Consider the following 17,381-nt stretch of genomic DNA (forward strand, 5'->3'; position numbering starts at 1 on the left):
CATGCTTTATTTTGCTGAGAAATCACTTTGAAAAACACTGCACTAGTATTTCCGACCATGGCCATTTTGAGTAAGGGCAAATGATTCATGTTGCATTTACTTTCTGTAATCCATTTGCTCAGGCATTCATGCAAGAGGGTTTGCTTAGTTGAGAAAACCCCTCCTCCCCTCCTCCCCACCTGAAGGCTCCAGGGATGTATGACATTTGTCTAGGCCTGGAAACCACAAAGTAACTGAAGAAATGTAAAAAAAAAATGTTTAAAACAAATAAATATACCTTCCGATCTATTTACTAATGCTAGCAGCATAAACATTAAAAATGGTCAATGTTGACTGAGAGTGTCCACTTTAAACATTAAACATTTCAGCACCAATAATCTTTTATGTTACATAAACATAATTGCACTTTGCAGAAGATGCATTGATGGCAGGTGAATCCCACCGTACACCTATGACCACCCGCTAACCAGTAAAATGAGGCTTAAGTGAGGGACCCTGTCACCAAATCAAAAAATGTAGCACAGACAAATCTAGTATTTGAATGCTTACTTGCAGTGTTTTTTCTTTCCCATAAACTATTTGGCATTGACTTGCAACATACCCCCGGACGTGCTAGAAAATTTGACTTCTTTAGGAAATGTTAAATCTTTAGCACCGTTTTCAATCTCCTTGCATGTTATGGCCCTCCTTTTCTTCTGAAAGTGTCTCATTACTGTCAATGGGAGGTAAAGGATGGAGCCGTGTCAGCACAAATCGTATGTATTTGTCACGGGAGGAGTGAAGGGCACTACTACTGAGTGCAGTGGGGGCTGGTGGTATATTTTTCCATTTAGGTCGCAGGCAGCGCTTCTGGCGGATTCACTCTGCATCGCCTCCTCCTCAGCTTCAGCGGCTTCCCCTGTGTCTCATTCTCCCTCCCTCCTTGGTGGCCTGATGGGTCTCAGGACCTGCTTTATGATTGGCCCGGGAGAAAAAACTAGGAAGACAATGCTATAGTCACACAACTGGGTGGGCTCTGGGCGCAGTGTTCTGTGCCCCAAGCCCACCCTTTTTTGTAGCCAATTGGAGCCTCATGCCGCATACACACCATCACTTTATGTGATGAAAAAAACGACATTTTCTGTGAAGTAAAAAACGACGTTTTTGAAACTTCAATTTTCAAAGACGAAGTTGCCTACACACCATCGTTTTTTCACAATGCTCTAGCAAAGCGAGGTTACATTCACCACTTTTTTCCATTGAAGCTTGCTTCATAAGTAGCTTCTGGGCATGCGCGGGGGTAAAAACGTTGTTTTAAACGTTGTTTTTTGCTACACACGGTCAATTTCTGTGAAACAAAACCCGACGTTTTGAAAAACGACATAAAATTGAAGCATGCTTCAATTTTTTTTTTTTGTTTTTCACAAGACATAAAATTACGTTTTCCCCCCACACACGGTCATTTAAATTGACGTTTTAAATTTTTTTTTTTTTTTTCATCACATAAAGTGATGGTGTGTACGCGGCATCAGGCTCTAATCACATGCTTAAGAAAAAAAAAACATTGGAATCCATGCGTCCGGCACCCTGCATGTAGTTTAGGGGCCGGGTGCATTGATTAGAGGGGCGGCGCCCCCTATGGACGGGCCACCACTGACGAGTGTCAATTGAGTGATGGCTCTGGGACTGCTGAAATCAAATCCAAGATGGCAGTGCCCAGCAGTAGTTTCAGGGCTTTTGAATATCTACACAAGAGAAGTCTTTACAAGGTAATTAACATGCATAAATTACAATAAGTACACATTTATGCTCCTGTAAGGATTTAAATAAATTGTCTGCCAACAGGGCCTCGTTAAGGAACATTGTAAATATGCAGCCATAGTACATGGTTTTTTTAACAAATATGAAAATGTAGTCTAAATGGCTACTTTAGATTTGTGATGAAAAGATCTAAAAGTGAGCTTCATTAGCAGGCTCTATCCGCAAAGCATTTACACAGTGCAGAATAAAATGTTTATGTGGATCGCTGACAGCGTTCCAGCTAGTAGTCACCTGGGGTTAGAATGATCCTGCAGCTGTTCAGTAAATATCTAGCTTGTTGAGGCAATGAGTGAAGGTTGTACAAATTCCACATGTTGAGTCTGCCTGCAGGGAAGCCCCTGCCAATAGTGTATAAATACATACTGTTACTGGGAGACAGAAGGAGAAATAATTACTTCTATTGCTGATTAGCTTGCTTTCACTGAACATGATGGAAGACCAAATGAAATGGGATGTTAGGAAAATGTGAAAACTCTCAGCATTGTCTCTTGATGATTTGTTATTATACAAGGGCTTGTTTGTCAGGTGTCTGCTTTTCACAACTTTGTTCTCACAGTGTACAGTTTTGTTCATTGTCCATTCCATGTCCAGTGCATGTCCTGGCTAAGATATAGCCTGATGGTGATGAACTGCGATGGTGATGCAGACCTTTTTTTGCAACTTGGTGGAACATGGTCCATTGCAATTACCCGTACCCAAGCTATGTATATAATTCACTGTGTCCCACTTAAAGCGGGGGTTCACCCTATTAAAAAAAAAAAAAAGACGATTCCGACTGCCCACGGGGAATGGGCGTTCCAATCCAGACGGAAAGTGATTGACGGCCGGCTCTGGCGCGCCACGCTTCTCCGGAAATAGCCGAAATAGGCTTGGCTCTTCACGGCGCCTGCGCATAGCCTGTGCGCAGGCGCCGTGAAGAGCCGAGACCTACTCCGGCTGTCTTCGGGGAGCGTGACGTGCCAGAGTCGGCCGTCAATCACCCTCCCTCTTGCTAGGAACGCCCATTCCCCGCGGCAGACAGAATCGTCTAGGTACGATTAAACAGTGAGTACGGGGATAAAAAATGTAAGACCGGCATACTGTAGCTCGCGCTACGATGCCGAATTGTATGCTGAAATGTTGTTCAGCAGGGTGAACCACCGCTTTAAACGTAGTGCTAGGTTTTTTCCAACCTACTGACTTTTTCTGTACCGTCGTGGGACATTACACGACTTTTAAAAACAATTACGTTTTATTTCACATAGATTTAACATTGCAGTATAAAAATTCATTTAAAATACATAAGTTCCTTTAGGTGCCTCTATTGGGAGTCATTTATAGCTAAGGATACCTCCAGGGATCACATGATTGTGTGGATAGTCAAACTCTCAACATGATAGAATCAATAGCAATTATCTCACATATCCTATAGTTATTAGAGACATTGGTATGAAGGATCTTTACCTCAAAAACTGAATCATGGTCAGCAAACGGTGTACTTGCAGTATCTCACAAAAATAAGTGCACCCCTCACATTTTTGTAAATATTTTATTTATTTTCATGTGACGACAACACTGAGGAAATTTCACTTTGCTACAATGTAAAGTAGTGAGTGTACAGCTTGTATAACAGTGTAAATTTGCTGTCCTCTCAAAATAACTCAACACACAGCCACTTATGTCTAAACTGCTGGCAACAAAAGTGAGTACACCCCTAAGTGAAAATTTCAGCGCACCAAACCCGCAGAATATAATCAGAGTCTATGGCTAAGTGCAGCTAACCGACAGGAAAGAGGAACTTATGTATTTTGAATTATTTTTTTTACTGTAATGTTGACGCTATGTGAAATAAAAGGTAATTGTGTTGTAAAAGTCGTAATGTCTCATGGCGGTACCGGAAAAATCCTACTTGCCCCACCCCATTTTATGTATCCTAAAACTCATAGGTGGGAAGGAGGAGAGCCTGGAATTATGACAGGAAGATCTTTGTTTAAATATCAAGACCTAAAACAAACCTGTGGCTTATTCAGTACATCAGGATCCAGGTGGAGTTGCTCCTTTTTTACTAGGATAGAGCAATATGTAAACTGCTGCCTTAAGCACTAATCATTATACAAATTGAAGGTAGCACTGCTCATTCTTTCCTTGGATAACTTTTGTAAGGTTTGTTATTCAGTGAGAGGAATGGACGTGTTTTTAACATGTCTATAGATCTTCTTAATCAAATTCATACATAATTATTATTATTTTTTTTAGACTGCAGCACTTCATTGACTGCAGGGAATGGAGAAGAGAAATTTTCAGCTACCTCATCCTGGGAATGGAGAAGTGAGAATGGAGAGACAACAGTCTGGTCCCCGGGAAAGGCCCTACCTAATACACAGGGGGTATCCTGGGCTTCCAGTCATCAGTCTGACCGTGAATGGCTAGAAATAGACCTGGGAGACAAGAGGAAAATAACTGGTAAGAATATTTTAATTTATCAAATGTAACTTTCTTTTGAACTACTGAAAATTAGGAAAATATAAACATGAACCTTGCTGTTTCCTGACTGAACTTGGGATGCTTCAGTGAGGATTAGCGTTTGTGTAGTGCACTTTATGAAAGTGGTAGTAAACGACACTTTTTTAGTTGTACCTACAGGTAAGGGCTAATAGCCTTACCTGTGGGTACAGTGAATATCTCCTAAACGTGCACCGTTTAGGAGATACTCCCTTTTGCTGCAGCTGATGTTACCGACGCATGCACTCTGAAGGGTCAGCATACTCATGCCATCCCTTCAGAGCTCTGTGCCATGGCTATTCAAGCGGTCGCAAGCCCAGACGAAAGACCAGGTGAAGATGGCAGCTCTGTCAGCGGTGAGGGCTTTGTTTCAAGGTACGTTTTTCAGTATGCAAGATTTTTTTTTTTTTTTTTTTTATACCAGAGTTTATTACCACTTTAAAGTGTATATTTAGGCAAATAAAATGTTTTTTTAATTATTAGTATTTTTAGATAGTGGGGATGAGGTAAATATGGCTGTCTCTGCACTTATTATGGAAATTCATTCTTCTATTTTTACTGATGCACATTGTCATCTAAACAAAAAAAAGAAAATCCAAAATGTTTAAGGGACAACTTTGGGAGGTAAGGGAAGGGAAATTTCCCCAATAGTACACAGACCGCGAAAAAGAGAAACTGATAAGGGTTGTAATTGTAACCCTTCCCTACTCTTTTTAAATGAATCACTTTGACTATACATACATTTTTCTTCGGCTGTTTTTTGGATCTCCTGTGATGTAATTCACAGCACAGAAAACATTAGACATTGATATATTTGATTCTGTTAGATGCCCATTTCTAAAAGACCACTTATTGGAAATTAAAACCAGACTTTTTTTTTCTTTTGGTATTTTCTCACTAAAACGCATGGCTTTCCATTGGTTTGCTTCAGGTATTGTCACTACAGGATCCACCTTGCCGAACTTTAACTTTTATGTGAAATCCTATATAATCAGCTTTACAAGAGATGGATTGAAGTGGAGGACTTACAAGGGAGCAATAAACAATGAAGAAAGGGTAATTGTACTTATGTTGCCTGTGTACAGCATTACAAGACTATTAATATGGCACCCAGTGATTGTTTAGCACCTTACCTAGCCATCAGTAAAGCCTCATCCACGTGGGCAATGATTTGTATGCAATTATATCAATTTATATTCATTTGTAGGACATTTTTAGATGCAAATAAAAGCATGCATTATTGAAAAAAAATTAAAATCTCAGCGCATTTACCAGCTAGACTGCAAAAAACAAATAAGCCCTGTGTGTTTTATCTGCGTTTTACGTTTGTTCAGTTTAATTGTTTAGCGAAGATAACATTTTGTGCATTTGGGGGCAGATTAGATACTCTGAATGTGTCTAAACGCACGTAAACACAGGTACATGTAAACATGCGAACACATGCAGTGCACATGGTTGCAGCTTGGTAATGTGTCATTTAGGGAGTTAATACAGATTTATTTTTAAAGGAGCAGCAGTGAAAACGAGCCTTAATAGTTGTATAACGTATGTATTTCTGTATGAGCTTACTATGGTGGAAAAATTTGTATCCATATGATGACTAATAATTTGAGTGTGTGTGGTCATCCTAACATTTGTCGACCTTCCCCCCCCCAGTGCAGTAGACCTTGATCTACAGCACCAAGCATCGTGGTCCTTCAGAACTGACAATACACAATATGTACCAGACTACCAGTGGATTTGGATTCACTTTAAAATGCATGCCGTTACATGAAAATCCCTACTTTACATTTATTTCTAAATTTGTTTTATGCTTTCAAACCTAGTTTGGGTCTCGCATAAGAATGTGTAAAGCACAAATACTATGTTGTCAGATGCAACCCCTCAGATTTGTCTCTGCTGAATACAAGAGAAAAATCTGACAGATTTGCTAAAGACAAAACACACAGAACTATCACTTTATCTGGGAAAATGGTTCAAGTGGCTCTCTAAACTCACAATGCATCCTTTGTATAATCTTTATATTGTAATGACTTGTGTGACTAAGTTTATTCTATAGTGAAGTAAAGTGTATGTATTGTACTGTTCTATAGGTATTGGAGGGGAACTCGGACTATCAAGATCAGACTCGTAACAACTTAATCCCTCCTGTTGTGGCACGAGCTCTCCGTATAATACCTCGAACCTGGAACCAAAGGATTGCTATGAAAGTGGAACTTATAGGATGCGCTCTTACACAGTGTAAGTGCAAGAAACATCACTTAAACTGCATTGTTCTGTATGGAATACTATACAGAAAGCCACTACATCCAATTTAAATGAAAAGTATTCATAGATAGGAATAGGTGGACAGGTCTGCATATTTTGTAGAGCAGAAGTGGCAGCAATACAATACAGAATAAGTCATCTTTAAAATAAACATTACTGGTATCTTCCCTGTAGTCTTATTCCTAAGTATTTTAAGCAGGCCATAGATGGGGCAACCTGTGGTTGTCGGAAAGAAAATCAACACAGTCAGCGCTGATGGGGGAATTTCTCCCGTGGTGCTACTGTGTTCTATCAGCAGTGGGGATGCTGGGAGCCATCCCTGCTGGGAGAACACAGTGATTATTGCCAGTGGCTATAATCATATTAAAAATTTGGCATGCTGGTTGTACCCAAGTCGATCCATCAGACTTGGATAAAATCAGCTTGCCCATACATGATTCGAGCCATCTATGACCAGCTTTAGGCTATGTTTGCTAGTAACACCTTAAAGCTCAACTGAACTTTCAGTTTAAGCCAGCTAAATACATTCCAGATGCATTCAAACAAAAGGTATTGCAGATCTTCCAATCTTTGGAAGGCACCCTGGACAGGTAAGTGTCCTTATTAAAAGTCAACAGCTAATAGTGTTAGTAGCTGCTGACTTTTAATTTTTTTATTTATTTATTTTAAACCGGACCTCCGCTTTAAGTAGGTATCATGTACAAGACTGAAGGCTGGGGTGACGAAAGGGCTCCCCTTGCGGCTGAGTGCAGAGTACCCCTGAAGGTGATGAAAGAGGGTACTATGCCCAAAGATGCACAGGTTGCCTGAAGATGAAGCTGCCTCATGATTCCAGATGCAAGAAAACACTGCAGGTGCTGGTGGATCTTGACAGATGGGTAAAGCAGGAGCAAGGTCAGAAGCCAGGCCAGGGGTTAAACACAGGAAGTCAGTCAGGAGCGTAGTCAAGATCAAGCCCAGGGTCAAACACAAGATGTCAATCTGGAATAGGCAGGAGCAGGTCCATGAAGCAAGCAGAGCTCAGAGCAAGGAGAGGAGCAGGTCAGGGATAAGCTGGGTTGGTAACAGGTAATCAAGCAAAAGCACAAGGCACAGGAACACAGGATACAAGGCTGACGATAATCCAGCAATTTCTAAGAGCCACTGGTGTGCTTATATAGGCCAGTGAACACTGGCAATTGGCACGCTGGTGCGCCGTTGCATAGGAAGATTCGCCACTGCATGCCGTCTGCTAATGCGCGTGCGCAAAGTAGCGCGGCCGTATTGGATATTGACATATTTGACAGTTCTTCTCACAATTCTTCCCTGACACTGGACTTTACCCATGACCAGTAGGTGCAGGAATGCATTAGTTCTCACAGCTCATCCATGTTTTTTCCTTCACAGCTCACAACTCATCCACACACCCTATGTGGAAGAAGCCAAACGAGAAGAGGGCCAAAACCCCAGTAAAAGAGGAAGAGAACATCACCGAGCCAGTTCCTTCAGAGGAAAATGACTTTGGTATGCATCTCTTTTTGAAACGGGATGGTTTCATAAGAAATATGACCTTTAGCGAACTTCATAATTTATCCAGCAAGATTTATTCAAAAAAATAAATGCTTTCCTTGTTTCCAATTTAGGGTGGAAACTCATTGTTGTCCTCATCGCAGTGGTGCTGGTGCTGTGTTTAATTGTATCTGGGATCTGTATATGCATAACACGAAGGTAGGTTCTCCTAACACTGGTTGGAATCTGTAGTTTCATACCCATATACATCTTTTATTTTATTAGGTATATAGTCTGTACTGGGCAATGTTCTATCTAATTCTGCAGATTTTTTTGTGTAGGTGGTTGTTCTCGTCACTGGTTCTATCACAGTTGATCGTGGAACATATAAAATTGCATTCTGTCTCATCAGTTCCTAGCCACCTATCTCTATTTATTGTTGGCAAGAATTTTGGTCTTATGTTTTTAAATAGATTTTATGATATAAGTATGTTGCCATATCTCCCATGTTTTGAATCTTGTCATGGAGATGGGAGTCTGAACAGGAATCATTTCTGATCAAAGAACCAATAAAATACTGGATAGGCTACAATCTCCGGATTAGTCTATGAAAATCCTTTTTAATGCATACCTTGCATTGCATAGACTAGGCCAAATCTTGTGAGAAGACAATCCATGTTATATGTCTTCCTGTGAGATTTGGGCTGTTCTGCATTCCTCTGGATCTTACTGGAAGGAATGAGTCGCCACCCTCGCCAAGGTACCACAGGTGGGGGTAAGAGATTATTGAAATACTATATGCACAATGCAAAAGGTTACAGTGCCATGCATATGGGTGCAGCTCAGTCCTTAAATATAAGAACTATAAAAAATACAAATATTTCCCAAGTGACTTTGAAGAGTTGCACCAAACAAAAGCAAGTCAGTACATTGTTTGTTAATAAAATGAAGCAAATGTTCACCACTTCAGATAATATTCAAAATGAACACTTCCAAAGTCCCTTAGGCAATGTTTGTATTTAAAGGAGTTCTCTGACCTAAAACTTTTAACCCCCGCTGTGCCCGGGCTGTAAAAATATACAAAATAAACTGTCACTTACCTGCCTACGATCCCCCGTTGTTCCGATATCGCCGTCCCGTTCTCCGGTCCCGGGCCCCTTCCGCTTCCTGTGTGTCGGTGACTCATAGTGCGCTCAGCCTATCAGTGGCCGCAGCAATGTCCCGTCGCGGCCGCTGATAGGCTGAGCGCACTATGAGTCACCGACACACAGGAAGCGGAAGAGACCGGGACCGGAGAACGGGACGGCGATATCGGAACAACGGGGGATCGTAGGCAGGTAAGTGACAGTTTATTTTGTATATTTTTACAGCCCGGGCACAGCGGGGGTTAAAAGTTTTAGGTCAGAGAACTCCTTTAAGAGTTCTCTATTGAAATACTTTTCTGTGACAGCCATGAAGGTTAAATCCTGTTGTACGATTAAACAGCATGACTGTCAATAACTTCAAAAATGCATTTAAAAGCAGGATTTGGCCTTATACCACAACCTGCATACTTCGTACCTTTGTTCATAGCAATGTTCTAGTTTGTTGCGTCCAGGACATTCCAAAATGTAACTCCTGACCCTACCACTCAACCTTCACCTTCTCGCCTTAAAACCTAAAGTAAGACTAAAACATTTAAAGTCTAACTAAAGGCAACCCTTTTTTTTGGGGTTTTGGATAAAGTAAAGAGATTTTTAACATCTGTCAGGTTTTTATTGATGTCTTTGTCCCCGTTGGGGAGATTCACCCTCACTATTTGTTATGTTTACCATTATCACCTAAAGTGAAAGAAAATCCTACATTTTGGATTGTCTCCAGAACAGGACTAGAGGGGGTGTGTTTCAGTGGGGACACTAGTACTGGTGACAGCCAGGGATTCCCTTTACTTTGGAGCGATTTCTTCTCACTATGTCTTTCGACTATGGGACAGGAAGCAAAGGGACATCTTCCTTGTGGGAAATAAAAAACTGACGTCCAAATTGAAGAAAAAAGTTTTGCTTTTTGTTCTAATTTAAGCCTAACCCTTTAACAAAATTCCCATGGTTTCCAACCATAACATAACCTGATGTAAGCTTAAGCTATGTCCTAACACTAAACCAACCCCTTGTTTTGTATACTTGCCTCATTCTGCTACAGAAATAGCAATGCCAAATCCTCCTGTCTGCCTAAAGATACTGCCACTAAGCTGTCAGCACCATTAAGTATGGATTCATTGCAAATGCATGTTTGTTTTCTTAGAATAGTATTTTAAATGTTGCATTTATTTGTCTTACAGGAATAGATTGAAAACAGAAGCTTACAAAACTGAGGAACAAAAAGGTGGTAAGTTGACGGCTTTTGTTTTCCTAGGATTCTATTAAAATGTGTAAAAAGTGTATAACGAATGTCCTATGGTGCAGGGTGCTGGAAACAACTCGAACAGCCCATTATGAGACAACAGTCAACAGAGTTTACCATCAGCTACTGCAATGACAAAGACGTGATGCAGAAGTTTGACTTTGTCAAGTGTGACACAGAAGGTAAGAAGCAAACATCAAACACTCCCTACATGGCACTGATTTGATTAGCCTCCCATTCATGCCCAAGTATACTGTGTATTTTTTATTCATGCCCAAGTATACTGTGTATTTTTTATTCATGTCCAAGTATACTGTGTATTTTTTATTCATGCCCAAGTATACTGTGTATTTTAAATGTGTGTAGTGAGCTGAAGTACACACCCTACATGCTAATACATACAGCGTTTCTGTTCTGTAGCTTATTCTGCTTCCACTTGTGTTACATAGTAAGAACAGGGGCTTAATTACCAATTATCCACTGGGCTTAAAGGCATAGTCCATTTAAAAAAAAATTAAATGCATGCACCAACATTGAATTAATAAAAACAAAAATGCATTTATTACACTCTTGCATCATTGCGATCACAAACCGTGTGTCATGGTGTAATGCATAGGATCTTGCATTGTTTGCAATAACCACCTAGGGTAAGAAGCATCCCCCAGAAGTGAAGGACTATACAAGTCCCAGCATGAACCCCTGAGATCTAAGAAAATTCCATCTGTCCGAGGTTGTCATCTGTCCTTTGCTGCCAGCTCATCTGCTGTCCTCTGTGTCAGTTTCATTTCAGGACACTATATTGTCCCGGAATGAAGGTGCCCGGGACTCGGGACAAACCTTCAAAATGTGGAACTGTTCTGGGAAATCTGGGACACGTGGTCACCCTAGGCAGGGGGGAGTTTTACACACTCCCAGCTGCTACAGAAGGCCAGGAGTGTGTGCACACTCCACAAATGGACTGTAGGCTTTCTGTGACCCCCAGAATTGTCCCCACTTATGTGCACACACAAACATACAAAAAGTTTTGTGCTACAAGGTACATATCATTGTGCACAACCGAGTTTAAGCAATAATTCTATGATCAAAATTTACAGTTAACTCTAAAGTGATGACTGATGGGAGCTTTTAAAGCGTTGCATATTCTGTATAGGGTACTAAAGTTTGGCAGTGTTTTTCAGGCGCGCACAGTTTTATGCCTATTTTTGATGTTTGCTCCTCACAAGTTAAAATCAGTATTTTTTTGCTAGACAATTTACTTGGAACCCCCAAACATATTATATATATAATATATATATATATATATATATATATATATATATATATATATATATATATATAATGTGTGTGTGTGTGTGTGTGTGTGTGTGTGTGTGTGTGTGTGTATTTATTTTTAGCAGAGACCCTAAAGCATAAAATGGTGAGCGTTGCAATTTTTTTTTGTCACACAGTATTTTCGCAGCGGTCTTTCATATGCAATTTTTGTGGATTGAGGACACTTTCATGAATAAAAAAAAAAAAACAGTAAAGTTAGCCCAATTGTTTGGTATAATGTGAAAGATGATGTTACGCCGAGTAAATGGATACCTAACATGTCATGCTTTCAAATTACGCACCCTCATGCAATGGTGACAAACTACAGTACTTAAAAATCTCCATAGTTGGCACTTTAAAAATTTCTACTGGTTACCAGTTTAGGGTTAGAGGAGGTCTAGTGCTGGAATTATTGCTCTCACTCTAACAATCGCAGTGATATCTAGCATGTCAGGTGCGACTTGCTTATGCGTTCGCTTCTGTGCGGCAAGAATTCTGATAATTTAAACATCCCTTGTGACGACAATAGTCAGTGACGGGTACCTTTTTATGGAGGGATCTGGGGTTTATATGACCCCAAATCCCTCCTTTGCACTTAAAAGTATTCAAAACACCAAAATCAGCATTTTGGAATACTAGGGATTTAAAAAAATCGGCGACATTGGCAGCCGAGTAAACTGGAAGTGATGTCATGACATCGCTTCCGGGTTACTAGATAGGACACCTGATCAGAGCGGATTCCGGCTTCAGTCGGGTCTTCGGTCAGCCGCCAGACGTATGGGTTGGTCACTCGGGCCTCCCTGTAGAATGGGAGAGGGGACATCCCCTCCCACTCCTTGGGATAACAGCCGATCTGCTTTTTAGCCGCATTGGTTGTTATCACTAAAAAGCCAACCGCTGGCTCTAAAAAAAAACAGTACCAGGGTGATGACTTCAGCAGCAGGCATTACCCCCGTATAACCCCTTCAACCAAGAAAGAAATTTGCATACAGTCGGCGGGAAGGGGTGAAGCTTGACATGTTGGATATCTATCTAGTCTGTGTGACCTCACCTTTTATAATTTAACAAAAAATTGGGTAATATACAGCGCTAAACAAATGAACCGTGACAAACCTAATAAGTGAACATAGGTATAGTGTATACATGTATTAAGATGCATTCAAAGCAACTGGCGATGAAAAGAAAAATGCTTAAAAATGAATATATAGTCCCACATTGGTGATTGAATCAATAAACCATGAAGAAAAACTTATAGTGTAATTCATAACGGTGCAAAAAGTTGAATATTGTGAGAAAGGGATCTTCTTCCACCAATAGAACACCCAAACAGTGGTATTTTAGTCTCCTTACCAAAGATAGATGACCGCTATCACAGCGGTCTCTCTAGGCACAAAGGTTTTAAAGTTTCCCAAAAGACTCTCTGTAGATGGTTGGTAGGCTCAAGGTGGTTTCTTAATGTCTCAAGAGATGGAAAACAAAGACTCCATAGCATAATACTGCTTAACAAAATTTAATCTGCCAAAAGTATTGCACTTACAGTGAAGCTGTTTCAAATTTGCGGTGGATATGGCATGAAGGGACGTGGCGTCTCCTCGAGGCTTCTCCTGTCTGCTAAGCTCTGTGTCAGTGTGACTCCGTGTAAAGAGGCGTGATGTCGTATCAGCTGGCCACACCTACGCGTCTCGTCATCAAAAGGACGTCGTCTGGGATAGGCAGCCTATCCCAGATCGCAGAGAGGGAGGGATAAGGAGAACTTCCACTCAAGTCACCTAGGTGGCTGGAACAGAAGTAGGAGCTGGGTACCTGACAAAACTAGGTTCCCACTCCCCCCCCCCCCCCCATTTCCATAGAAAGACATGCCAAATGTGGCCCGTCAGGGGTCAGAAATGCTTAAAGCGGAAGTTCCATTGTTTTATTCTCCAGGGTGTCTGCTGTTAGAAAAAAATATATAATGTTTGGGGGTTTTAACCAATCTTCAGGCCTAAGGCTCGGTTCACACTCCTGCGACTTAGGATCCAACTTGTGAGACCCAAAATCCCAGGAAATGTGAAATGCCATGTATCTCTGTGAGAGCTGTTCAAATTGAGCTGACTAAAGTCGCTGGGACTTCAGAAAAGGTCCCTGCACTACTTTGATACGGCTTTAGTGCCAGTGTGTGTGTAAAGGTCAAATAAAAGTCTAACTCTAAAGGCGCACTGAAAATTGCATGACTTTGAAGTCTGCTAGTGTGAACCAGGCTTAATTAAAAAAATAAGAAATTTGTGTTTAAAATAACACACAGAATTGTCTGTTTGCAGAAGGGTTAAAGCATAGCTTAAGCGAAACTAAATATGTGACAGCTTGCCAGTTCTTAAATGTGGCTGCCTTTGTTTTCTTTTTTCAGGCTTTTCCTCTTATTTCTATGCAGTGATCCTGCCAGTAAAACCCTTCCTGTCCAGGAGAGGAGCAGCGTTGGCTGCTCTAATGATTAGTACAACAGACCCCTTCTCTTCTCTCCTCATTTCCATTAAATAGGGTGTAGGTGTTCTGTAGTTCACAGAAGACGGCTAAGAAGGCTGATAACATTGTCTGTGATTTCAGTTTAGTGAACAGAACCTGGCAAAGCACACTGGATTTCTAGCAGGATCAAAGGGATTTTCCCTGTACTTGCAGAAAATGTACTTGGCTTGAAAAAAAGACAACTAATGTACCCACCATATGTGAAGGCTGGCAAGCTGCAATATATTACATTTTGTTCTTGGGTTTTAATATCCTATAAGAAAGTGCTTGCCTCTTGTGTTTTGTTTTAGTCCACACTTGAACAACCAAACTATAGGTACCGGTAATTGCTTTGGTATCTAAACTCTGATACAATGTTGGATATAAAATAAAAAGAGCTCCCATATTGCCGTTCCCACAGGTTTCCTTGTAGTTAAAGAAACATGCATTTCCTTTACTATAGTGCCACCTAGTGGCAGCATGCTTAAAAGAACAGGGAATGGGTATACAAAACTAAAGCACATTGCAGGGGGCACACACAGAATGTAAAACTGATCACATTGTATCTCCAGGTAAACGGATGGATTTGTACAATCGCCTGTTTTGAAAAGTGTTAAAACCAAAACTGATGCTAGCTTTTGACCTCAAATTAGAAAAAAATTAAATGCAGAATAAACAAGCAGCATGTAACCTGAATCTGTGGCATTCTCTTGGAGTTTGTACACAATTGATGGACGTCTGACTAGCACCATAGACTGTCTAATGTCCCAGCAAAGTTCACAGGAAATGGGACAAAATGGTGGACACTTGAAAAAAGCAATAAAAATAAAAAGATAAAAAAAAAATGCACATCTTTTCCTAGTATGTTTACCTTCAATCTAACCTTTGGGGTAGATTCAGATAGAATTTACGCCGGCGTATCCATAGATACGCCGGCGCAGATTTGAATTTACGCGGCGTATCTACTTTCTGTATTCAGAAAGCTAGATACGCCGACATTTGCCTAAGATACGCCATGGTATCTTAGGGTGCATTCTGACGCTGGCCGCTAGGGGCGCTTCCGTTGTTGTCGGCGTAGAATATGCTAATTACCTAGATACACCAAATCACAAACGTACGTACGCCTGTCGCAATGTATTTTTACGGCGTTTACGTTAGGCTTTTTCTGCGTAAGGTTGTTCCTGCTATTAGGAGGCGCAGCCAATGTTAAGTATGGACGTCGTTCCCGCTTCGAAATTTTAATTTTTTACGTCGTTTGCGTAAGTCGTTCGCGAATAGGGCTGGACGTAATTTACGTTCAAGTCGAAACCAATACGTCGCTGCGCCGTACTTGGAAGCAATGCACACTGGGATATGTACACGGATGGCGCATGCGTCAATCACGTCAGGTCATCCCACATTTACATAAAACACTCCCCCCTTCCACATTTGAATTACGCGCGCTTACGCCGGCCCCATTTACGCTACGCCGCCGCAACTTACGGAGCAAGAGCTTTGTGAATACTGCACTTGCTCCTGTAAGTTACGGCGGCGTAGCGTAAATACGATGCGCCGCCGTATCATTGCGCACCCCTACGTGAATCTACCCCATTGTTTACTTCTCTACAAAATCTCTTTTCATGGAAGCTTTTCAAAGTTAATATTCCTACAGATTTTTCAGATTTAATTGTATTATTCTGTATCTCCTTTCTTTACATAGATTTTGAGCAGTCCCTCATGATTGGCACTGGCACAGTGACGAGGAAAGGATCCACATTCAAGCCCATGGACACAGATGCCAATAACGGCAGCCTAGAAAGGGAGAACCACTATGATTGCCCTCTCAGGACCAATGAATACGCACTGCCGCTGACGTACCCAGAGCCGGAGTATGCCACCCCAATTATAGAACGCCATGTCATGCGGGACCATACCTTCTCACCAGAGTGTGGTTACAACGTCCCTGCGGTGGCACTGGACCGCAAGCACTCCTTCTCTGGTGTCAGCTTTTCCATCTCATCCAGTGCAGAAGACAGTGGAGGGGACTACCAAACACCCAACAGGATACACATAGAGGAGTGTGACTACGACAGGCCTAAAGCCCATAGTACTTGGGCTGCGGCAGACTGTGGCGATTACCAGAAGCCGCAATACTGCACACTAGCGGCAGAAGGCTACTCTTCCCCAAGAGACTGCTTAAAGCCCATAAACCAGACTGCTATAACGGCTCTCTTATGACTCCCCCTAGAGGACAAGACTTGAAAAACACCATCTATGAATGTTACTGCCCAGCTGCTGGACATCTGCGTTGTTTACATGACTTTTCTATGGTTTATTTAGTGACGTTGCTCAAGGAGTGAGTTGTGTACAGTATCAGAGGACCACGTTACTGTGAGATTTGTGCAATGTGTACAGAAGATATTTAAGAGGACCTCAATCGCTTTACAGCTTTTCTGTTCAGACTTGATATTATATTGACTTTTATGTAGTCACTTTTAGCTAAAAATGTGACTTTGCTGGTGCGTTATTTTTTTCAGATTATTATTATTATTAACACTGTGAATGTTTAACATGTAAACTTGCTTTAATTTATATAACCTGTAAAACAGGATTGGTATATTGATACCCAAATTAGTACCTTTTTCGTTTAACTAGTACCTTTTTAGGGGAGGGACGATAAAAAAAATGGATCTAGTTATTTGGCCAGTTGCATGGCTAGACTACAAACGCATACTCAAGACCGGTGCCTAGAATATTACCATTCAGTTTGATCAACAACACTGCAATAGAGCTGATCATTTTAAAGGGCACGTTCACGTAAATGAAAATATGGACTAGTTCAAATATCCTGGTTATCCCTCTGCATTCTACTGCACATAGCAGTCGTGATGCCCTGTGCTGCCAGTGTACAGGCCTGGAGTCAGTATCAAGCCTAATGCTGCCAATGGCTATCGCTTAACCACTTAAGCCCCGGACCAATATGCAGCCTAAAGACCCAAGGTGTTTTTACAGTTCGGGACTGCGTCGCTTTAACAGACAATTGCGCGGTCGTGCGACGTGGCTCCCAAACAAAATTGGCGTCCTTTTTTCCCCACAAATAGAGCTTTCTTTTGGTGGTATTTGATCACATCTGCGGTTTTTAGTTTTTGCGCTATAAACAAAAATAGAGCGACAATTTTGAAAAAAAAGCAATATTT

General features: G+C 41.2%; 1 protein-coding gene across 1 annotated transcript in view; it reads left to right on the forward strand.

Moving 5' to 3' along the window:
• Positions 1-16,878, forward strand: part of DCBLD1 (discoidin, CUB and LCCL domain containing 1) — a 101,726-nt gene extending 84,848 nt beyond the window's left edge. Inside the window, exons 8-15 of the mRNA XM_040350300.1 lie at positions 4,036-4,242; positions 5,213-5,337; positions 6,375-6,522; positions 7,936-8,052; positions 8,172-8,256; positions 10,355-10,401; positions 10,479-10,598; positions 15,905-16,878. Of these exons, the coding sequence (XP_040206234.1) occupies positions 4,036-4,242; positions 5,213-5,337; positions 6,375-6,522; positions 7,936-8,052; positions 8,172-8,256; positions 10,355-10,401; positions 10,479-10,598; positions 15,905-16,422 (1,367 nt within the window). The 3' untranslated portion in view covers positions 16,423-16,878. The remainder of the gene's footprint in view (positions 1-4,035; positions 4,243-5,212; positions 5,338-6,374; positions 6,523-7,935; positions 8,053-8,171; positions 8,257-10,354; positions 10,402-10,478; positions 10,599-15,904) is intronic.
• The last annotated feature ends 503 nt before the right edge of the window (positions 16,879-17,381 follow it).

This window comes from Rana temporaria, chromosome 4 (genome assembly GCF_905171775.1).
Source record: "Rana temporaria chromosome 4, aRanTem1.1, whole genome shotgun sequence".
Lineage (NCBI taxonomy): Eukaryota > Metazoa > Chordata > Amphibia > Anura > Ranidae > Rana > Rana temporaria.